The sequence below is a fragment of the Schistosoma mansoni genome (assembly GCF_000237925.1).
Source record: "Schistosoma mansoni, WGS project CABG00000000 data, supercontig 0180, strain Puerto Rico, whole genome shotgun sequence".
Lineage (NCBI taxonomy): Eukaryota > Metazoa > Platyhelminthes > Trematoda > Strigeidida > Schistosomatidae > Schistosoma > Schistosoma mansoni.
The window spans coordinates 82,261-107,785 of NW_017386064.1; the positions used below are offsets into that span (position 1 = coordinate 82,261).

Here is a 25,525-nt window from a genome sequence, read left to right on the forward strand (position 1 = left end):
AATTAAATGGACAAGTGTGTTTTTTGTAAAAGTGGCCACCCACAGAATTTTTACCCAAAAGTGTATGAAGAAGCAACTTATAACCTCAGAATCAACCTCAGTAATTAGGAAACGGATAGTATAGCCCTATAAAAAATTTCAGAAATCGCTTTGAGGATATAAGAACTTTGGGATTTTTCATACACATAGTTCCCTTTATCATTTTGAAAAGAGCAAGAACATGAATTCATTTATTTCGTTGGTTCTCGTCAGCTGCTTAAAAGTCATAATTACAAAATGAGTTTAAATTACTTACATGAAAGTGTTTAGTGAGAAGCTACGTTGAAGACATAATAGTATAGCAAGGGTGTAAATAAACTTAATAGACTGTATATTGTAAACATATACCTTATGTAAAAGAAAATTCTACAACATTGCTGTGACAACGGTTCAAACGACCAGAAACAAGTGATTACATAATGAGTAAACGCTGATAGGAATAAAGTGAGTAAAGCTCAGTTAATAATATAAGATAACTAATCTGGAAGACAGTTGAAATAAAAACTGAATAATATGATAAATGCAAGAGAGTTAAAGAAGGTTAAGAAGCAACGAAGGGATCTTTGTCACCAGGGTAAGAAAAGATTAACAACCATCTCCGTTTGAATATATAAATCAGGTTTTTGACGCCTGATAGCAACGGCATCAGCAAGCTTCAGAAGACTGAAGTTTGATTGTTTACTAATCACCTTGAAAGATTGCGAGGTATCGACCTGATGTCCTGTATCCAAGAGATATTTGATAATTGCACTGTTTAGAGTCGTTCTTTCTCTTGTTCTAATGCGTTTCGGAACATGCTCAAAAAATCTAAGATATGCCCTCCTTTCTGTTTGACCAATGTAGCTGCTTTGGCAGGTACACGTAAATTTATAAATGCAGTTGGCGACAACACTAATCTTTGTTCATGTTCTTTTCAAAACTGTGGGATTAATGTCACCCATAAGCCAACACAGTCACTTCACTTCATTTTATGCAAACCAAAAATACACAATGGCAGTCGAAGACGAATCCAACACTGTCTGCAAAATAATTTGTAGCAGTTGTGATATAAACTACACTGATCATATTGGATACACTTCACATATATGCAACGTAAACACAAACTGCTAGTGAATGGACATGATTCATTATTACTTATGTTGATGTATGTTGACCATTGATGACATCTCTTTGAAAATTCTGGTTCGAGGGAGAGTCAGCTATCGAAAGGGTATATAAAATCAAACCTACCTAAGAGACCAATCAACAACCTGATCAGAAGTCGATGGAAAATAGCTAAGACAACTACAAATACAAATAAACACAGTAGAATCTAATAGAACAATCATTCAAGTACAGGGGCAACACAAACATTGTTTTAAAGCTTATGGAAGGAAGCTCATTTTTACATGGAATAAGCGATGAGAATATTATCAAGAACGAAAACAAAAGCTCTTCTTCATCATAAAGTCTAGGAACAAGAAGTAATCACTGTGATTGTTAGTTTTGAAATGAATTATTATTATTCAGCAAAATATTTTCTAATTGAATTAAACGTAAAACAGAGTTTTACTATATAGTATAATGTATTTGGAGTGATTCACTATTCCTACAACACCACTTTAAGTGAAAATAGGCTGTGTTATTTACTGTGTTAATTAATAAGTTCATTATTTTTTCTCTATTTCTATTTTCTCTATTTTTTCTATTTCTATCATGAAAGGAAATGGATATAAATGGATATATATGTATATTAATCCACAAAATATGTAATTAATCTCCTGTTTTTAGATGTACAAAATATAATAACAAAAGATAATCTGAATAATTAGATGATTTTATGTCAATAAATGAATGCGGTTGAATTAATGCTTGTACATATATATATACAAACATGAAAACATGTGATGATAATGAGAATAACAGTGATAACGTAAGAGATTAAAATAAGATAAACTAATTTGGCCAGTTTTAATGGTTGATTGACTTATTGGTTAAATTTAGCATTATTAGAATAAATTGAAGCATGTCCAATTATTTATTTGATTTTGTTTGTCTTTCTTCTAATGCTATGAATTCATTTTTGGAAGAAATGTTGCAGTAAACATACACTATGAGTTAGTGTTAAATAATCATTCACTAGGTAACTTTTAAAAAATGCATCCATAACCCTTATCTACAATCGTTGTGTTGAGCCCTTAGTATAATAGTAAGTTAATCAGCTCATGATGCATATCTACCAATACAGATGGATCCACTGCAATTGTTATCATGAATGGAAAAATGAGATTATTAACGAAATGATACAATTTAATGATAGAATAATACAAAATGATACAACTTCCTAAGACCATATTTAACTGACTGACCTTAAGAATTTATAAATACTATAAAATTTTATTTGTAAGACCTAAAATGTATTCAAAGAATTAGATCGGGAAATGATTACAACTTCTTGATAGAACATAGTCAGTTCTACAAATTTTCATTGATTATATGGGATAAAAAACATGAGATAATGTTTTAACTTCATGTGATTTGTGTACAGAATTACACTCTTTTTAATTCATTTTGATAATTACCCGGTATAATATTCATTTTATTTTTAGTAGAATATTTTAGATAGTATAACATTATTATTACTACAGTGTAATATTTATTCAGGATAATATTGTTTGAATAAATTTAGTAAGAACTTAACTCTGTACAACATTCAACATTGGTTGTAATAGTGAATCTGTGCATTTCACTTTAGTATTATTTTTTTAGCTAATCATTAAGTGTTGGTAATATATATATATTTACAGTTGAAATCATGAGTCAATTGAAGCTAGACCACCATGGAAAACCTGGAAGCACTGGACGGCCGTTTCGTCCTATTAAGGGACTCCGCAGCAGTGCACATCCATAATCCCTTCGGCTCAGTGGTCTAGTGATTAAGCGCTCGAATGCGAGACTGATAGGTCTTGGATTCAAATCTCGCGAGGCGGGATCGTGGATACACACTGACGAGGAGTCCCACAATAAAACGAAACGGCCGTCCAGTGCTTTCAGGTTTTCCATGATGATCTAGCTTCAGTTGACTCATTATTTCCACTATATAAAATAACTAAAATGTCCACAAAATCCTCTTCTGATATAACTGCAGATGTAAAAGTGGTCGATATGCTTTAGAGGGTAGGTTAATTCTTTATTCCCATAAGTTTCTTACTTCTTATTTATGTCCAGTGAATCATAGCGTTTCTCAGTTCCAGATATTAGTGCTCTTATTATTAAAATTTTAGCTTCATTAATATAAACCATAACCATCTGGATGCAATTTGTTGATCTTTTTATCTAAAAATTCAATCCATTCTTATCATCTAACGTAACATTGAATGTAAGATTATCATATTTTATTGAAAGCATAAAATACGTATGAAATTTGCTCAAAATTGTTTTTCTAAAATTTCCTGGGTTAATTTCCATTTCTTTATTATTTATTATTGAATGATATTGTTGTTTGTTTAAACCAAATTAATTTTTTTTATTTTATTTATTTTTTTTAATTATTTTTAAATTGTGATTTAATTTATGATAGGAAATCAGTGCAATGTTTTCTTTATAATGGATTTTTTGTTGCCCCCCCCCATTTATATTGTTCTTAATATAATATCTACAAACACCCCTTCTGATATTATATATATATATATATATTCTTTGAAAGTGTGTACATTTATAATAATTTAAATGTTTATCTCTAATTTCCTATTTATATTATTATTTGTAAATGTGTATCTGTATAGGTGAATAAATGAGTAACTAAGTGAGTGAATGAGTGAGTATATGTATGTTAGTTAGTTAGTTTGTTTATTTATTGATGAGTAAATACATGGAATTTAATTCCCAACATAATTATGGTTACTATTATAAAAATTATTTTTATACTGTCATTAAGAAAAATTGAATCTAATTAAATTTGTCTTCATAGCAATTACGAAAATCAAATAAAAATTGAGTAGAAAAGTAAACGTTTAAATGAAATGACTTAACACATATATAAAACGTAGTTAATTTTAAACTAGAATCATTTCAATGAATGTTGAATACAGTTGTTAAATAAAAAAACGCCTTTAAACTAATCTGAATGGGGTTGGAAAGTCTATGTGTGTGTGTGCGCGCATTGTATCTAAATCAAATACATGACGATTTAACTGATATTCAGTAAGAAAATATGAAGTTTTATCTCACTGAGAATGATAAATAAACAGAAATTATCCCTTAGTAACATTGAAACCGAAACTAAATGGACAGAATTATCAAAAAGTGAAGGCATATTTTACCAATTTTACAGTTATAAAGATGTACTACTAATAACTATTTCAGTAAACAAAATAAGTTACCGGATATCATAAAATAAAATGTTAATGATATCCTAAATGGTAGAAAAATGGAATCTATGACGTTCAGTGATTTAACATGATCTGCTTGTTTAAAAAATGAATATTCAATCCTAACAAAGAACAACCTAAAGACTCTCAAATATCTGTTTGTGTTTTTATAATGGTTCTAAAACATTGACAATTTAATTCCCTAAGAACGATTTTATTTCATTGTATTTTCTGACTTATAGACAGAGTAACTTGTTCAAAACTTTATCGGATTGAGTAGATTTGTTAATTATGTTCAAAATGTGAAATATTATTCTTTTTTCCCATAAATTATTCATTTGCACAGACTGAATAACTAACAACTGGAAGAACTTGTTTTTGCAGTTGATTTCAGCTTAGTTATGAATTTTAACTCTAGAAGAGTAATATTTTATGATGAAATTTCCGATTGATCAAGAGTGTATTTATGATTGATCTAAATCTCATTGTTTCAAAATTCTTCAGTTATTTACAGTTTTCTGGTTATTGTTACACAGTCATTAATATCCATCTGATAATTTTTCTTATGATAAAGATCATGAAAAAAACTAATAACAAGTAAGAACTTACCTTTCTCAACCAGAATGGAACTTCTGTTCGTCGATCACCGCGAAAATGTAGATTGACCACAATAAGGCACAAAAATGTGGAAAGTGTAACCAATGTCATGTTGATACAATAATAATTCCCTGAATAAAAAGGTTAAATGTTATTTTAAAAAGAATATTGAAATGGGACATTGTTATGACTATTATTAGAAATGAATTTATGCCTGATGCGATGTTCGATGAACAGAAACACGAGTTATCGAACAGCATATATATATATATATTTCATGAATCGGTTATTCTCTAAGTAGTTCTTCTATGAATATCCATATGTATCTTTACTTGAATCTTGTCGTAATTTGCTGTTTCCTGTTTAACACGCGAACAAAATATAATTTATATCATATGAATAAGTAAAACTCTTTTATTTGCCAGACTAATTTTTCAATGAGAATCATATGTAGAATAAATATTTCATTTTCGTCGCTATCCATAATTCATATTGCTTCAACAATGTTATCCTTGTTAGTTTTCAATCTTTGTTTTCATTCAACTTAAACAAATTTATATTATCAAACAACCGGTAAAGGGAGAAAACAGAATAATTGTCGAAATTATGTATGAATTCCTTTTTCCTATGTTTTTAACTATAATTATATCCTCAGGTGTTTAATATTTGATTACGTATTCATAGCTTCCTTACATTATTATATACAGTGAGAGATATTAATGCTATGTTTGTTGCAATATGGAATGGATGAATTGTTGGTCAGTTCAAACTTCTGGACAACTTAGTTTGCAATTGTTTCAATGTTGTAATAAAACTTTTTATCTTAGATAAATTTCAAATAGTTTATTTTGTATATTAACTGCACATAATCACACCCCTTTTATAAAATGCTTACAACCCATGGCAAAATTATTTACTGTAAAATTAGAGCGGAATGATCACATTATTTTTTTACATTTGTCCTCTCTTTTTGAAGAAAAGAGGAGCCATTCCAATGGAAGTTAAAGATGATATATATGATGCGACCAAAAGACATACCATAAAAGTGAAAGTAGTCTATGGAATTAAGTGAATTAAGATAAATGACATTTAATTACTGTTTTATGATATTTACAAGTAGGTTGAGATAACTTAAGTAACTTTTAGTTTATGCTGTAAATTCTTTAGCTTAGTTAGACATAAATTGTTATTATCATTATTAATATGAAACATCAAAACTTCATTTTACATAAACTATTCACTGTTCCATTTGTTTTACCAACTGTTAATATGTGGATTGTTGTTAAAAGATTTATCTAATGTTCAATGTTAAATTTCTTTTGTTAACATTGAAGTATGATCAATTTCTTGTTGTCATGTATAAAATATGAAGTTCTTTGAATATTTACTACAAATTATTTTTGTTTTACAACTAATAGTGAAAATTAAGCAAAAAAACTATTAATTTGCATAGTTATTTATATATACATTATATTATCAGATGGGAGTTTTGTGGAGTGCAGTGTACACTGCTGAGGAGCCTCTTACTGGGACGAAGCAAACGTCTGTCCTTCCAGGTTTTCCATTATTGTCTAGCTTCAATTCATTCATGAATTCAACTATGAACTATACATTATACTTTAAATATACTAAAACTAAACAATAAAAATAGCTAAATATATTTTTATATAAAATAAATTTTTAAACATTTTATTTAACTATGTTATTTATGCATAAAGTTAAAATGAGTAACCATTTTTCTTTCTTTTTGAAATTAATATTATTTTAAAAAAAGAAGATACAAAATTCTCTCTTATAATTATTTATCTTTGATGAACAAGTTTAAATGAAGAGTGATGATCATTTAATGAACTCATTCTCATTTTTCCCTCCTTTTAGTATTTATTCTTTCATTCTATTGAAAGATTACGTGATAAACAATGTACATCCCCTTTATTTTAATCAGCTTAACTTTATAAAAAAAAAGAAGTTATTTAATCAAAATCTACAGAGGGATGATCTATATTATGCTAATAAATCATATTTACACATCTTTCCTAAAAATAACTATGACCTCATTTCATTCAGAAACTAAATAAATTACTATAGAATAAGAAAAAAAGAGAGAACATTTATTAGTTCACTGTTCAATATAATTTGATTCTCTTGTGGTTTTATGTATATACACATATATATTCTGGTTACTATAAATCTCTGAACCTTTTTTACTATCAGTTCATTGATTCAATTCATTTCAGTAATTTGAAGTAAATAAGTTCTCGTTTTATTAAATTTTCTTTCTTTTCCGAACATACAACTTCATCAATAATGCTTAAAAAGTGAAGATTTTTTTTTCATATGTTAACCTTAATAAGAATGTATACATTAAGGAAAGGAATGGGATAGTTACTTGTATGGCTGTTTTGTGTACATTCATATGTATATATATGATCATATTGTCAAGTTTATAATGAGCAATAAACTTCTAGAAGTGGTGATTTTGTTCTCAGAATTATTCATATTTGCATATATTTATTTATTTTGGAAATCATATTAAGAATAGCTAAATATGGGAATAATAAATAAATTCTGATAATATTTAGATTGTAATGCTTCAGGCTAGTTGATCTATAAGCGTAAATTGTTTTATTATTAGTTGTGTAAATCGTAAACTGTCAAAAGTTGACGTATAACAATACTAAGTAAATAATATTATATGACATTAAATGACAGTAAATGTTTGATCAATATATGGCATCAGTATAAACTAGAATGAATTAAATGTTTATTCTACTGAAATATTAGGTTACTAATATAAAAATCCTGGATTCCACTGCTCGCCACTATCCATCTTTGCTTATCATGCTTGTGAATTTAGGCTATATCGAGGCAATACACACAGTATGCACATATGCCAATTAGAGACTGACGAGTCACAGTCCTAAACATCAATAGGAATATTCAAACAAACAATACTAAGTGAATTTAAACTTTACCCCATTGCACAAGCAAGTGGCTATCAGGACTCAGTGGCCGAGTGGATAACGCGATGGAGTTTGAAGCGAGGGTACTGAGTTCGAGTCCTAGAGTGAACATCAACTCTGAGATGCAGGTACATCCAGCTGACGAGTCCCAAATAGGACGAAACGCGCGCCCTGGATTCCACTGCTAGCCACTATCCATCTCTGCTTAATAATTGCTTTGTTTACAAAATTGTTCTTAACAAAATAGTATACGCAAGATAAAATATTGAAATATATTATGGTGGACTTTAGAAACAACTTACTTTACTGTCAACTGTATAATAATACACTTATTTTCATAGCTGAAATCATGAGTCAATTGAAGCTAGATTACCAAGGAAAACCTGAAAGCACTGGACGGCTGTTTCGTCCTATCGTGGGACTCCTCAGCAGTGCGCATCCACGATCCCGCCTGGCGAGCGAGATTCGAACACAGGACCTACTGGTTTCGCGCCAGAGCTTTTAACCGATAGACCACTGAGCCGGCATCCAACGGTGTTAATGTCTAACTTCAACCAATCCATGAAGTTGGGCAACTGTTCACCAATTGTCTTCAGTGAATTGATATCTCACAACAGACGTGGTACAACTATGAATATACTGGAATCTCGACAAAACCACTTCTGGTACCATTCAATATATGCTAACTAGTGACTGACTTCAAGAGACATCTCTTGGAGTTCCAGTGAGAGGCAGTAACCAGTGGAGTTCAACCAGATCTGTTGAGATATCAACTCATTGAAGACAATGGTAGATATGTCGCTCAATTTCGTGGATCGGTTAAAGTAAGACAATAACACCGTTGGATGCCGGTTCAGTGGTTCAGTGATTAAGCGCTCACGCGTGAGACTGGTAGGTCCTGGGTCCGAATTTTGCTTGACGGGATCGTGGGTCCGCACTGCTGAGGAGTCCTACAATAGGACGAAACGGTCGTCCAAGGAGTCTAGCTTCAATTGATTTATGATTTGAACTATGAATATACTGAAATCTCCACAAAACACCTTCTGATAATAATACACTTACCTTACGTACGTCCTCTACGAGGGGTGACAAGCGTAAGTGAGGTTAGTGTAAATCGTATGAGTTTACAGTAATTAGCTAAATCTGTCATTCCCAGCTTCTGAGATTAAACTAAGTGACATTTATGTCTGTGGTTTCTACTGGAACTTGCAAGCAGTTGCCGTTTTCATAAACAGATTTTGGAAGACGTAGATGGTTTAACCTAAAACAATTACTTGAATGATATAACATCACGAGTCAGTAAGTGGATGATAGACATGTAGTATTAAACATGAGAGGTAGCTTGATTCAATCTAGATACAACTCCGATGTCCCACGTCAGGCAGACATAAAAATGAATTTATTAAAAAGTCCATAACGTGTAGAAATGAATTATGATATAATATATTAGGCTTCAAAAAGCTTGAGTGCTTGAATCGATTATTCTTTCTTTCAAGTGGTTCAATATATTATCACACACTATACTTACCTATTAATGGAAATGAACTTGAAGCCGATGGAATGGAATTCTCCAACAGAAGCAATAGAAGGAAGAATGCAAGAAAAATGTTCATACCTTCAATAAGAAAAATATTGATTTTGAAAATCTTAGTTAAATAGTTTATTGATGACATAAATAGAACAATTTTTTAAATCAATTTATCATTACGTAACATATTGTTGTTCTAATAAATATCATAAACTGGAGTTTGTTTATATGCTTAGGAAATATTGACTAGAATATAATTGAAAGGTTAAAGTAACTTAAAATTTTGTATGTTTAAATGAAACTAAGCAGCATATATTCATACCACTCTAATGGAATATAGTGGTGAGTATTTTTAGATCATAATGAATGCTTAACGAAATGGAATATTTTTTAAAAATATTTTTGGTCGCCACATTTCAACAAATATGCCTGATCCATGTTAAACTCTTCATTTTGACACTTAACGCTTGATACTTATGTGATTATATAGTTTGTATCTTCTAGGGAATAAGAGATTATGTATATATTGAAGAATATAAAACAATTAATTACAGCCATTAATGAATAATTATCACTTTCATTAACACTTTTTCAGATTCCATTCATCTCATATACAATATCGATAGTGTAATAAGTAGATGAAGATTATCAGAACTGTGCGATATATAATAGCGCAACACATTTCGGATAATGTGATCATAAATAATATACTTGTTAAGAGCATTTATATATAAAAATAAAAGGTTAACTAGATTAGAAATGGAGGATAAGTAGAAGACACGTATAATAAATGGAATAGTGTGAAAACACTAAGATGGTATTTGGTTTATTTACTTTTAAAAAAAACAATAATTTGTATTAATTTAATGACATAATATCGTCTGATGATAAACTTTCTTATTAAATTATCTTTATATCATTTATATTTCTCTTGTTACCATAGCAAATATGACAACAAATGGTAAATAATTACAACATTTAAATGACGAGTCATATATACTTTGCTAATAGTTATTGATAGAAAGAGAAAATGTAAAATATGTTGCTTAGTTAAGTTATCAGTTTATATAATTACAAACTACTAATATAAGTCAAGGTTTCGTTTACTATTATATAATTGTAATTTGGTAACATCTTTTTAGAATGGTACAATTTGAACTAGTGATAATCACTTTCCAATGTTAAATGTGTTTTTTTATATCTTCTCTCAATGTTTCGATTGTATTAATCAACCCTTTAAGCTGAAGTTGATAAAATCTTTACAATTTAGTGTTCCATATTTAACTACGTCGATTTAAATTTGTTTTTATGCATAAAACTAGCTACTGTAATACTCTGTAAATCTAAGAATGAAGTTCACCTCTGAAGAATACGAAAAATGTAACGGTAGTTTGTAATCATCGAAGTTCATAGTATCCTTTTTAAAAGTAAATACCATGTTTTATCATAATCAAAAGCCAACTTTAACGTACACATTTGTATATAACAAACAACAAACAACCAATGAATACTACTTAAATTTATTGATATTTCGGACAACAATGTTACATTTAACTATGTTTACTAATATTTTAATCTTTTCATCATCTTCTTTAAATCTTATCATATGTCAATTTTTTTCATGATTATTGTTGAAATTATTCAAAGGGGGTACAAAACGGGATAAGTCTCTTTCCCCTTTTATTCAAATAGAAAGAAAATTGACATCAAAATCACTATACATCATAATAAACATTATGTGCTTCTTTTCTTTTCTTTTTTTAAAATAATGATTTACAAACAGAATTCAATATATAAAAACAAAACAACTATGTTTGTCTTCTCTCAACAAAACTGTTTAATAACCGATTTCAAATTATAATCTAAATTTCAGTATGGTGGATTGTTTTTGGTTTAGTTTCATTTGAAATGATTTGATTATTGTTGAATGTTTACATCTGCTGGAGCTCCTTCTAGTGTTTTTATTTTTGTTATTATTGTTAGTTTTAAGAGTAAAATTTATGGAAAATCTTTGTTTTCTATGTTTCTTTTCGGAGAGAAAATAAATATTCTATGACAGGAAAGATATTAATCATATATATATATATATATATAAGATATAGATTTCCGAATTATTGGCGCCTGTCTGTATCGTTTTGTCTTTTAAATGTGAGATTTTGTATAGTTAGACTGAAATCACAACTTCCCTCGTGTGTATTGAGATATTTTACTTCTGAAAAACAATTTTCCCCATATAGGAAATCGAGTAGATATATCTAGTTCATTAAAAATAACTATCCCATTAAATAATCATTATAATGGATTTATATTTTAACTGTTTTTTTTGTGTTAAACTATGACACTACTGAATACTATGACCGGCTTTCATTTGCATGAAAATTGATCGATTAATACTAATGATTAGTAGATCTATTTTTATCTTTAAAGTGTTTGTAATGTAACCATTTTTTTCAGAGAACTACATGAAATAATACACCAACAGTAACAGTTGTCCTAAAGCAAAAGTCTAGTCGATTATATTTATTAGTTGTTTTCGGAAAAAAAATGTTATCAATGACTAACCATAAATGTCCGGTAAGCTATAATGAATTCTGCTTGTGTCTTTTCTTTTCAACAAGTTCTGAACTAGTTGGTTCTATTTTCTATTCATGTTAAATGGGAAAACTAATGAGTAGGAAGTAAATATTCCAACAATTATACGTTACACAGTGAAACTATATTTAGTACCAAACAAGTTAGGATTAGAATTGTAAATTGTGACCATTTTGTGTAAAGTGAATAAAATATTTTCATCCAGGACCTAATTTACTGAAGGAATTATAGAGAATAAATTTGCTAAGTGCTTAAACGATTTATGATGCCATCATATAATAGAAATGATATGATGGACAACAAAATTGCATGAAACAAAAATTCTGGTATAGATCCTATCTGATATATAAATTAGTAAGAATTCGCACCGTTATTTTGGGGCAAACTTCTGAGTGAAGTCATATCATTACAAAAATATTGAACAGTGAGGATATTTTGTTAATCGAATGGCATGATAAGTTGGAACTATTATCTACCTGGTTGTGAACAAATTGTCTCACTACATAAAGCCGTTGAGCTTTGAAGAATTATGCATACATATTGTTTTTTAAATGCTATAAAAACTGTTTATAAAAGTATATTTGAATCCTTAAATAACCGAAGCAGATACTAATGAAATCTTGACTGTATGAGCTTTTATAGCAGACATGATCTACTTTAAGGAAGTGAAAAATCCGCGGTCAACCTTAAAAAACTAACCAATCTCATATAAACATCATGTATATCTCAATCTCATCAAGTTTTTAGCTTTATTTGTACAGTGTGGGTACTCGTTAATTATTAATGAACATAAAAATCTCAAAGTTATTTTAGTCGATAATCAACATTTGTAATATGAAATAGTTTTATATGTTACATTGTGGAAAGCTTGATATTGTGAACAGGAACGTAATTTATTGGAGTGAGAGGAAAAGACTAAAATCAATATTTTCCAATCGTCCATGGGATATGATCACATCTTAAGGATGAGTGAATTAGTTGTATGCTGGTTAATTAGATATAACTTCTGGTTACAGATGATTAATTTCATGATATTGCAAAGATGTGTTCACACAATAAGTTGTTGCTTAATTGAAGTCAAATACTACTCAATTTAATTTATGTTAATTTGACAGTGGATTGGTGTGGATAATTTGATAATGAATGAATATGAGTATTTTTTGACCGATTTTTTGTGTTAGATGAGTCCTTGCCTATCGTCTAAAAAATCGTGTCGTTCGACTTACAATTTTCTTGTGAAGGTTTGCCTCGGATACGACAGAGCTAACCTTGAACTTCACTATTTGTATACAATGAGCATTCCTTTTTTATTTATTATTATATTATCATCTGATTTTGGTTAATTCAATGTATTTATGGATCTGGAGGGTTCATATTTTGTTGTTGTTGGATTGGCTTGTTTTACTGATGGTTTATGTAGACGTTAACTGGATTAAAGATAAAGGAGAGTCATCTACATAATACAAGCCATTTAGAATGATAAAATTACCATACTCTTAGAAAAATACTTGGCAACTATCATAGCTTAGTCGCTCAGTGTAAAATATTGAAGCGCTTGAAGTGATGATTAAAGGATTTCAATTTCGATTCGAATGTTTACACAAACGCGGGTACTCTAAGTTAGTGACACGAAATGAGGCAAAAGGCAAGTTCTGAATTACAATCCTCATCAGTATATAAAATGTGCCTGACAGAAAATACATGAGATATTTACTTTTAAGAATTTTATGCAAGAAAAGTGTTTGCATCACATAAGAGTGAATGCTTCACGAAAGTAAGTAGTTGTGTTTAAATGAAGAAATCTTTCTACTTTGACCTTATAACATCCAACATTAATGCTTATAATAATGACTAGTAGGAATTCAAATAGTCGTGAAACTTTTTTTAAGATTTCAGTTTAAGTATATTTAGGTCTTATTAGATTCTCATTTTAAAACCATAGATCAAAATATAATTTAACGCTGACATGATGTTTTCAAATAGGTCAAACCACAGAAATTCTGCTGTTGGATCAGCGAAGTTGACCGATGTAAACCACTCAACCCTGTGTTCATTCCAGTTTGCATCTTTCAGCTAAGTATATCTACAATTCAACAGAATCACCGTTTCGTCAAACAAGCGTCAACCAACGCGACAACAAGGGGCATTGCGAGTGACTAATATGAATCGTGATTAATTCTGTTAACCACTTTGCTACCATTGTCAACAGATATAAGTTGTATGTATCATTAATCGAAAGTGAAATACCTGGAGGCAGAAGTTAAAAAGGTTGAAGAAAAAGGAACGAGAACAGAGAATAACTGATATAAAAACGAAAGAAAAATGAAGTCTGAGACGATTGATTGACATCTTGCAAATGAAGTATTTACTGCATGGTTCTTAGATTTTACTAAGAGATTCCGTAGCATTATATTTAAATATTTTCAATTGTTCCCACTTGTGTTCTCGGTCATGATCATAAAGAATCATGGCTTCCGAATAATTAACATAATCGAACGGCATTTCATGACATGTATTCAGTGTCGGATGACATAGTTTGAATTGCTAAAACTTGACAAAAATGGCAATTACTATTATTTGTTTACACACAAATTCACGCAGATGCAAACTAAAGGATTCTTGTTTACATAACACAGCCATATATCACAATCACTCCTTTAACAAATAATTTACAATGTTCTATAATAACTTTGTTTTCCTTTCAACCATTTAATCGATAAGTATCGATAAGTCATAATTACAATCATTGTTATAGCAAATTCAATTTTTTTTTCCTAACGATAAAATATAGAAAGCCGGAAAAGAAGTGGGAAGAATAGAATAATAGAAACTTGACGAAAGTCTACCTATGATTCGTATTTCAATAAGCCTATGAAACACACCAGCAACCGCAGTAATGATAATAATAAATATAATAATTTCATCATTATTATTATTCATTCTATGTAGCTATATTTATGTTTTATTAGTATTTGTTCGGATGTGTGCATATCAAAGCGAGAGAGAGAGAGATGGAAAAGGTGTTTGTCTTCAAAAGTGAAACAAGAAAGTCAATTACGAACAACAAAAAAAGGAAAATAAAGACAACAAAAATGGAAAATATCTCTCAATTATCAAATTTTGTTATTGAATACAAAACAATTATACGATGAATAGATGAGAGAAGTAAGATATAGTTGAAAGATTTCTAATCGGAAAAATCTACCATAATAAAGTATACAAAATTGATTAGTCATCTTCGACCTTATTTCCTTCAATTATATCAAAACAGTTTTTTTCATCATATACCAAAACCATTTACACTAATGATATCTTATTTGAGTTGGATTCTCCAAAGTAATTTTATGAACATACATACATATCCATAGTTAACAAAGTAAAACGTTGCCAATCAACCTATGAAATTAAGTACTGTTGAACAAGAATGAAGTTATTCATCAGTATCTTGGCGGCCTGTTTAAACATCTGGGCTACCTGTTCCTATCATCTAGATATTTCAACAAGTTATCTAATTTTGTTTGTTTTAATACATCATTATGGATATTAATTGCACGACCCATTCAGGTGCGTTGCTGAAAAGTGTACAACCTTTCGCTGTAAAGGTTACAGAAGGCCTAATCAGAGATATTGTGGTTGCTGGCATTATGCTGCGAGAAGAATGTAAATTATTCAGATGTCGATTGACTGGGATGCTAACTTCTAACTGGCGATCACTCAATATTTATCATCAGGAAGGACGAAGAAGTAAGAGACGGAAATTTGTTGAATTACTTTGTTCTGAGAATTCTATATTGTACCAAAAATATAATATTGAATAAAGCCAATAATAATAATAATAATAATAATCTTGATAGATTTCGTGTGATTTTGAATTAACAATCGGTTGAAAATTAATATTCGTGAATGATAAAAGTGTTTAAAAATGTACGAAGCAAGTAAATACAGATACTACGGAGATTGAAATTAGTTCTCAATATCGTTTACATTAGATAAATTTTTCAATACTGATAACTTATATGAACCTTTTAGTAAATTTACGCTGGATGATCATTAGACATTAAGCGATCATTATCTAATTTTTATTACGGACTGAATTCTGCTGGTCTCTTACAATGTGACTACTAGTCAAACCTAATTTTGTATGGATTTCAGATCTGTGGAAGTAGTGGGAAGAAATTTTAGACCTGGCTTTCGTGTCTACAGTCGTAAGGAAAAGTTAACTATGAAGTTAAATCACTATTAAAAATTTTAAAAACCTGATGATAATTGCTACTTAGAGATCAGTAAACATGAATATCTCAGTCGTGAATCATATGATTCACGAAAAGTTAGAAAGCTCAATCGAGTATTAGATCGAATAAAATAAAAGTAACAATAGATCACAAAGCAAATAGATATTGTTAAAAGAATACAACGAGAAGCAACTTGTTACATTAACTGTAACGGAAATTCGATTAAACAATATCACATCAGATTTTAAGTAAGTGGCAAATGTCCTTGAATTTTTCAGAGATAGGATAAAAACAAATCTATAATTGCTATGGTTTAATGCTAAGAATTATTATCATTTTTTTATAAGACGATCACTGTAATTCAAGAACAGAAGAATAAGTGGGTAGAACACCTGAAAGAACTCCTGGAGAGACCAGTCACACTGAACCCACCACACATCAAAGCAGCATACAGACATTCCTATAGACGTCACTTCACCGAAATTCAAAGAAATCGGAATGGATATCAGACAAATGAAGGGTGGGAAAACAGGAGGACATGACAATATACTAGCTAATACTCTTAAGTCAGACAATAGAAATAATTGCAAATATACTCGACATTCTATTAAGGAAGATGTAGGAGGAAGAACAAGTGTTACCAACGGACATGGAAGGCGAAGATAGTTCATCAAGATAGTAAAGAAAGGAGATCTGAGTAAATATGAAAACAACAGAGGCATCACACTACCATCGGTATGAGGCAACGTTTTCAACAGTGTTACTGAACCGTATGAAGGACTGAGTAGACGCCGAACTTTAAGATCAGGAGACGGGATTGCGTATGGATCTGTCGTGCACACACCGAAAAGCGACACTACGGATCATCGTTGAGCAGTCAATTGGATGAAATTCGTCACTATACATCAACTTTATTGACTATGAGAGAGGATTCGCCAATGTGGGTGTTGGAGCATTATGGAACCTTCCTCGACATTATATAGTACGTGAAAAGGTCGGAATTCGTACAACGGACTACAGTGTAGAGTGGTGCATGAAGGACAGTTGACAGATTCATTCCATATGAGGACCAGAGTCAGACAAGGCTGCTTACACGAACAAATTCAGATGAGAACAACTGGTGTAGCAGCAGCCTCTGTATCAGTAGGATTCACCATACATAAAGGAAAAAGCAAGATCCTCAAATACAACACGGATAACGTAAATCCAGTTGCACTTGATGTGGGAGCTCTGGATGATGTGGAATCTTTCACGTACCTAGTCTGCATCATCAGTGATTTATGCTGTATGTAAAAATGGCGTTTTTTATGAAACCTTATAGATTATTTACATATGTTTTAGGCAACTGATAGAGAATCATTTGTACTGGTTATTTTAATCCCTCTATTGATGCATTATTAGAGGATTGATAAAAAGTTACAGCAAATAATCAGGTTTCCAGTTATTTTATGGTATACTGGAATTCTGTGTATTTGAAAACATATTGTTTCCTGCGAATATTTCCTTGAAGTTTTGTACAAACCTATTGGTGATTTATAGATTTAACTTGAGGAATATTTGTATGCTTATTCGTAAACATTTTCAGGTATCATTTGAATAAATTTATTTACCCAAAAGTCCAGTCAACTTACCGAGAACCATTTTTGCCGGTGTCTCAGGTGGAAGCCAAAATAGAACTAAAGTTAATGAGGAGAGTAAGAAACAAGGTAAAATCAATATATAATTGTAATAAGCTGCTTGCCGTTCAATTTTGATAAAAAATAATGTATCAGAATATTGTTCTGGACAACATGGATAAGCATGTGTTCTGTGTTTTTGCCAATAATTTAAAACTGACCATTCAGGACTTTCAACATAATCTTTCATACTGAAACCTTCATCGTAAAATGTTATATTGACTCGAGCGCTAAAATAGAAAATTTATAAATAGGAAAATGATTCATTTATATTTTATTATATAGTCAAATCAATATAAATTATTAAACTAAACTATTCTATACTCAAAGATGGATAGTGCCTAGCAGTGGAATCCAGAATGCGCGTTTCGCCCCATTTGGGACTCGTCAGCTGGATGTACCTGCATCTCAGAGTTGATGTTCACTCTGGGACACGAACCAAGTACCTTACGCTTCAAACGCCATTGCCTTATTCACTCAGCTACTGAGTCCAAATAGCCAATCGCTTGTGCAATGGGGTGAAGTTTAAATCTACTTAGTATTGTTTGTTTGAATCTTCCCATTGATGTTTAGGACGGCAACTGGTCAGTCTCTAATTGGCATATGTGCATACTGTGCGTATTGCCTCGATATAGCCTAAATTCACAAGCATTGTAAGCAAAGATGGATACTCATTTTTCAATATTCATCTGATTTCGTTTAAAGATCCCCATAATCATTAATGGACTAATATTTCAACGAAGAATATTCTTTTGGATAAATTCTCATCAGGTTCTGCAATTATATATCCAGATTAATAATCCGAAAAAATGACTAGGTTAAAGGCAGAGTGAATCGTTTAAAACATGTAAATTTGGGATGACATTAATTTAATTAATGTTCATTTTTCTATTCTTAACTTATTTTATCTACACATTTTACCAGTCATTATTATTATTATCACACTTGCTAATCTTTTAGAGAAATTTATTCGGCATCCACCCCTATCTAACCTCATTCATATTATTCTACATATTACATAATTTCTGATTTGTAATCCCATTGTTCTATCTCACACCATGTCAACTATATATATTCTGATCATTTATCTTACTATTTTATTTCACTGATTCAAGTTAACACTTCATATTAGTCATCTCCAACATTAACGATTCGATTTTATATTATATCGCAAACACTCCTTGATTCACATATTACAGTTTCTTAAATTGATGTACTCCGCCTTAAACTTGGCCAATTTTTTATGGATTAATAATTTGGATTTATAATTGTAGAACCTGATGAGAAATTATTGAAAAGAATATTCTTCGTTCTTCATATAATTGTGTTTTAATATGATGGAAATTTTTCAGCGATTAAAATTTGGGATTGTCGAACGAAATAGAATAAAATTGTTGATGTTGATACGACTCATAGAGATTCATGGAGAACAAAACTCCATCAAAATCATCCACCTGAGCTACAAATCTTCTTCACCATGACTCATAGAATGTTAACCTGAATCTGTATATACATTAAGTGAAAATTTAAGATCTGTGGTCAGAATAAATATGGGTCAGATAGGGTGAGAGAGATATGATAGTGCAATTACTATTCGATCAAGTGGAAGACTAAATTGTGTGAAAAGTTAGTAAGACGTAATAAGGAGGGATCAATGCGAAGTGAATCATGTATAGGGGAGATTAATAATGATGTTTAACTAATAATAATAATAGTACAAAGATTCGTTAATAAAAATAAGAGAGACAATTACATTTGACTACGAAAGGTCGTAAGTACATAGTCAAATTAGGTCATCCAATAGCTAAGATTACTATTGATTAATTGGCCTTGTGGTTGGCCAAGGGAGAAGCAGGAGTTGGAGATATTTCTTTTGTACGCATAGCTTCAGTTTCTTCATCTGGATGGCTACGACTTCAGTCATTTGAAGGATACATAATACTTCTATTTAATGCATATCATTCTGATAGAATATTCTTTTGATTAATTCAAATCATTTCACAAATCTTAACTATTTTATAAAATATTTATTACTTTTAATTTAAAATAAGTGAATTTACTGTAAATTTAAAGAAATTATAAATCAGAAAGTTTTATACTATAAAGTGTTACTAATTTTCTTTTTTTCAAATAGTTTATTCAACAGTTAAGTTAATTGATCTTTGTTTATAAAGCTAATGACTTCAGGGAATATCAAGGCAGTTCGCAGAGGATCGGTAATACAAGAGCAGCATATTTACAACTGAAGAACATCTGGAACTCAAAACAATTGTCAACCAACACCAAGATCAGAATTTTCAATACAAATGTCAAGACAGTTCTACTGTATGGGGCGGAAACGTGGAGAACTACGAAAGCCATCATCCAGAAGTTACAGGGGTTTATTAACAGTTGTCTACACAAGATACTTCGGACACTATCAGCAACAACCTACTTTGGGAGAGAACAAACCAGATCCCAGTGGAGGAAGAAATCAGGAAAAAGCGCTGGAAGTGGATAGGACACACATTGAGGGAAGCAACCAACTGCGTCAAAAGGCAAGCCCTCACATGGAATCCCCAAAGTCAAAGGAAAAGAGGAAGACCAAAGAATACATTACACCGAGAAATGAAGACAGACATGGGAAAAATGAACAAAAATTGGATCGAACTAGAAAGGAAGGCCCAAGACAGAGTGGGTTGGAGAATGCTGGTTGTCTGCCTTCGCTCCATTGGGAGTAACAGGCGTAAGTATGTAAGTCGCACAGGATGCATATATGCCAACAAGAGACTGATCAATTACAAGAGTTTTAAATAACAATGAGAAGATACAATTAAACATCATCAAGTGAATATTAATTTATATTGTTCAATTATTTATTGAATTTATTCACGAATAAAACAAATACTTATTTATCTTTTATAATTAGCCTATAGTTTTTTTAAAGTTGATTTAGTTTACTGATCCAACCCCTAGACTGTTAATAGATTAGATTTGTTTATTTGTATCATATATAGAATAGGAAAAAAAAGATCAACTATTTGTTTCGTATATAAGCTATAAATAGACTATAACATGCAATAAGGTTTTATTTTATTTTTAATGACATAATATACCATAATTATTATAGTGTTGGCTGATAGACTACTGTATTCTCTTCTTTCTTTTTTTTTTAACTAGAAATAACTCTGTATCCTACAGATTGTATTTGGGTTATCATCAGTTACATCTCAATAATCCATCTGACTTCTATATCTGTATATATTGATCTTTATTTATCATAATAAATAGCTAGTTCCTATTTGCTTTTATCACACAGAGTATTAGAGAATGAGACTATTAAAAATTGTGTTTTTTTGGGTAAATTATTATCTGAAAAGTGTATTCACTTGGTGTTGTTTACTTGTATCTTCCCATTGTTATTTAGGACTGCAATTGATCCGTCTCATGTTGGCATATGTACTTCCTGTGTGGACTGCCTCAATATTGCCTGAAGTCACAAGCTTTATAAGTAATGATGGATAGTGGCCAACAGTGGAATCCAGGACGCGCGTTTCGTCCTATGTGATCAGTCTTCAGTCTGCACAGGATGCAGATATACTAACAAGAGACTGATCAATTGCAGTCCTAAATAACAATGAGAGGATACGAGTAAAAAACACCAAGTGAATATAACTTCACCCCATCGCACAAGCAGATGGCTATCAGGACTCAGTATCTAAATGGATAAAGCGAACGGTACTGGGTTCGAGTCTCAGGATGAGCATAAACTCTAGGATGCAGGTACATCCAGCTGACGAGCCCCGAACAGGACGAAACGCGCGTCCTGGATTCCACTGAAAAATGTCTAGTTTCTACGGGCAGAATATGACAAAATTCAACAATTAATTTTGACAAATCAAACTAGTTAATATTGATATCTAGTACACAGTTTTAGGTAGTAAATTCGATGAACATCATCATTTTGAATTTACCATTATTCAATCATATAGTTATCTGAATCAAAAACATATTTCAGTAGAAAACTATTTCATTACAATGAATTAGGTTACCTAATATTACTGATGGAATATGAAGTTGACACTACTTGAAAAATACCTTACAGTCAGTAATTATGTGCTTGAAGTTTGACCTTAGAATCTTAACAAGTAGGCTTGTGGCCTAGTCATGTACGTGATGGTATATTTATGTGTTGGTGTATGGTTGTTTTTATTGAATAATATCATACTTTTTTTGATTAAATTGAATAGAGAAGAATAGGGAAATTAACCGCTTTCTGCGTTTGTTTTTGACTGCTTAATCGGGTTGAAGAAACTCACTGAACTGATGAGCACAAATAATTCACTGTCATTATTCATGATCATTGAGTTACTGTTTAGGTGAAAGTCATTATGTCAGTATATGGCCAGGAAGTCATTAGTTCTAGAGGCATAAGCTGAAATAAATCAGAAATAGACTATATAAACAACTGCCTCTTTAATTAATGACCTGATCACGAGCGTTTCTGAAGAAACTGTATTTTTTTAAAGATGCAATACTTAAATTGTGAATAATTTATGTTGTGTAGTGTTTAGATGATGATACATGATGAGTATAAAAAGTATGGTGTATCCGTAATTAAGAAGACCTGTGTCTGTAGTTGTGATTAGCCAACTATATCAATCATGATACTGATAAAACAACACATTCATCTATCACATATATCGATGCTCAGTTTTGACTTGAATAAGAATATTCTGTAAAAGGGTTAGTCACTGACTGTTGAACTGAGCAGTGCCGGTTGGTACAGGCCACTCTGTAATTTCCGAGTGATAACCGCGGTTAAACCCCGGAGAAACTGTGGGAGCTGCGTGAAAATTGGTCACAATGGCCTCGATGCATTCAATCTTTATTTTCTTCTGAGTCGTCATCTTCTATATTATTTTGCAGTTTATCTCTAGAGTTCATTCTGTTCATGGACAGTATTCTATAAATGTCTTGTTTCTCTTATAATGATTGAGACTACTATTATCCCAACTTTTTGTTTTCTCTCCTGTTAATGATATTTGACCGTGTCGCTGCAGCTTAGGATGATGCATAATTATTCCTGACTCGAAATAAAATGTAATCAACAGGCTGAACAACTGCTAAACAGTCTCACAATTCCCATATTAGTGACAGTATTTATTCGTTTCACGAATTTATATACATTATTCGTTTCTTACCTGTCAAAAGTCCATGGTCCAAAGCGAAGGTAACAGACTTGCTTATCATATGGAAAATATTTGATCTTCACAGGACATGTGCTTTTATAAATTGCCATTGGATGCCATTCGACCACACCATTGTGATCAACTCTAACAGCACATTCTCGCCGTTCTTCTAAGCGTTCATCAGCGCTGAGTTGGAAGAAAAAAAACATTAGGTATGAAATAATATCTCATTTAGCACTTAAAATTGAATTCTATCAGTTTAACTATGCATTACTAGATATACTTTATTGACAATGAAAATTGTCTAATTCACATTCATTGAATTCAGCTTATGAATTGAAATTCACAATATAATTTCTAAAATTTCAAAATTCCATAAAAACAATTCGAATGCTAAAAAAATATAAATTCGTTGATAAGGGTTACACTAAATAATTACATTTTCGATGAGCGAGATTTAAGATTTAAAGTAGCAATGAGTATTTGTGTAGATATCGATAGACAAATGAGGCAATAAGAGAAAACGTCGTTGTAAATAAAAAAAACATTTGTTTAATTTGAAATATTATCAAACTAGTTCAGATTTTGCGGTTGTTTAAAAAAAGGTTTGAAATATATTTTCCTTGTATTGTTCACAAATTTATATCGATCGAGGTTCAGTTGAAAATCAAAGGACAATGAATAACTAATTCGCTCTTTCTTTCGTTTCTTCCACAGGTCTCTCCACCGTTGACGGAACTTAGAAATTTTAGCTCTCTAGACGAACCACTGACCGTTGGAAATATTTATATACAGTGATATCTGTTACGTTCAGGCTAATTCTATTGTGTACCCGTTTTTAAATTGTTCAGCTATACAAAAAATGTTCAATTTTTGTTACTTTCTGTCTAATAATGTTTATTAACTACCTTATGTACTCCTAAGTCTTTATGAAATATCAATATTATCTTGAAGACAATCCACTACTCAAGTGTAAACACTAACGTTCTTTTATCAGAACGAGGAATTATTTAAATGATGATTGATGTAAAGTGAAATCGAAATTCATTGGAATACATCATGTCTCTTGATTGGAGACATAAACCCCACGGTCGAAATGGACAACATCAAGTATGAAGATATCATGGGGAAACATGGACTGAGTGAGAGAAAGGAACGATAATGGTAAAATATTTTCAAATTTATGGTCATTCAACAAAATGGTACAATATTCTCCCACAAATGCATCCACAAGCTAAATGGGTCTCACCGAGCCACATCACGGAGAACCAGATCGATCATATTTGCATCAGTAAAAATTCATAAGGTCACTGCAAGACGTGAGAACCAAGGGGTGAGCTGACATAGCTTCAGATCACCACCTGGTGGTTACCAAGATGAAACTGAAGCTAAAGAAACACTAGGGGGCTAGAGAAACAGCTTTTTAGAGGTTCAGTACAGTATTTCTTCGAGATACTAATAAACTCAACGAATTCAAGATAATTCTCAACGACAGGTTCTAAGCCTTACGAGATCTGAAAGAAGAAACGACTGGGGTAAACACATGGAAAGAATCAAAGAAGCATTAACTTCTACCTGCCAGGAGGTTCTGTGTCATATGAAGCATCATCATAAGGGATGGATCTCTACAGAAACCCTAGACAATGTCCAAGAAATGAAGAACAAGAAGACAGCAACTAATAACAGTCGAGCAAAAACAGAAAAAGTGAAGGCACAAACTGAAAACACAGAAGCAAACAAGGGCCGACAAGCAGATATAACTGGAAGATATAGTAGTGGCAGTGAAAAAAGCTGCAAGGGAAGGAAATATGAAACAGCTATATGGCACAACAAAGAAACTAGTGGGGAAATATGGTAAGCCAGAGAGATCGGTCAAGGACAGAAAAAGCACTCCTATCCCTGAGATTCAAGATCAGAGGAACAAGTGAGTAGAACACCAAAAAAAACTCTTGAATAGACCAACCCCATTGAACCCACCACACATCAAAGCAGCACACACAGACATTCCTATAGACGTCACTCCACCAAAATTCGAAGAAATCAGAATGGCTTTCCGACAATGTGGGTGTTAGAGCATTATGGAGCCATCTTCAACATAATGGAGCACGTGAGAAGATCGTCAATATCATCCGGAATTCATACGACGGACTAAAGTGTAGAGTGGTGCATGAAGGACAGCTGATATATTTATTCCATATGAGGACTAGAGTTAGACAAGGCTGCTTACACGAACAAATTGAGATGAGAACAACTGGTGTAGCAGCAGCCTCTGTATCCGTAGGCTTCAACATACACAAAGGAAAAAGCAAGATCCTCAGATACAACACGGATAACACAAATCTAGTTGCACTTGATGTGGGAGCTCTGGATGATGTGGA

The 25,525-nt window shown here is 31.4% G+C and overlaps 1 protein-coding gene across 1 annotated transcript in view; it reads right to left on the reverse strand.

Annotated features, from left to right (window-relative positions):
* Smp_176310 (nAChR subunit, putative) overlaps positions 1 to 25,525 on the reverse strand; it is a gene marked incomplete at both ends in the record, with an annotated part of 76,605 nt that overhangs the window by 5,796 nt on the left and 45,284 nt on the right. The window contains 4 exons of the mRNA XM_018795220.1: positions 4,998 to 5,116; positions 9,477 to 9,563; positions 17,932 to 18,206; positions 23,160 to 23,333. Of these exons, the coding sequence (XP_018646986.1) occupies positions 4,998 to 5,116; positions 9,477 to 9,563; positions 17,932 to 18,206; positions 23,160 to 23,333 (655 nt within the window). The remainder of the gene's footprint in view (positions 1 to 4,997; positions 5,117 to 9,476; positions 9,564 to 17,931; positions 18,207 to 23,159; positions 23,334 to 25,525) is intronic.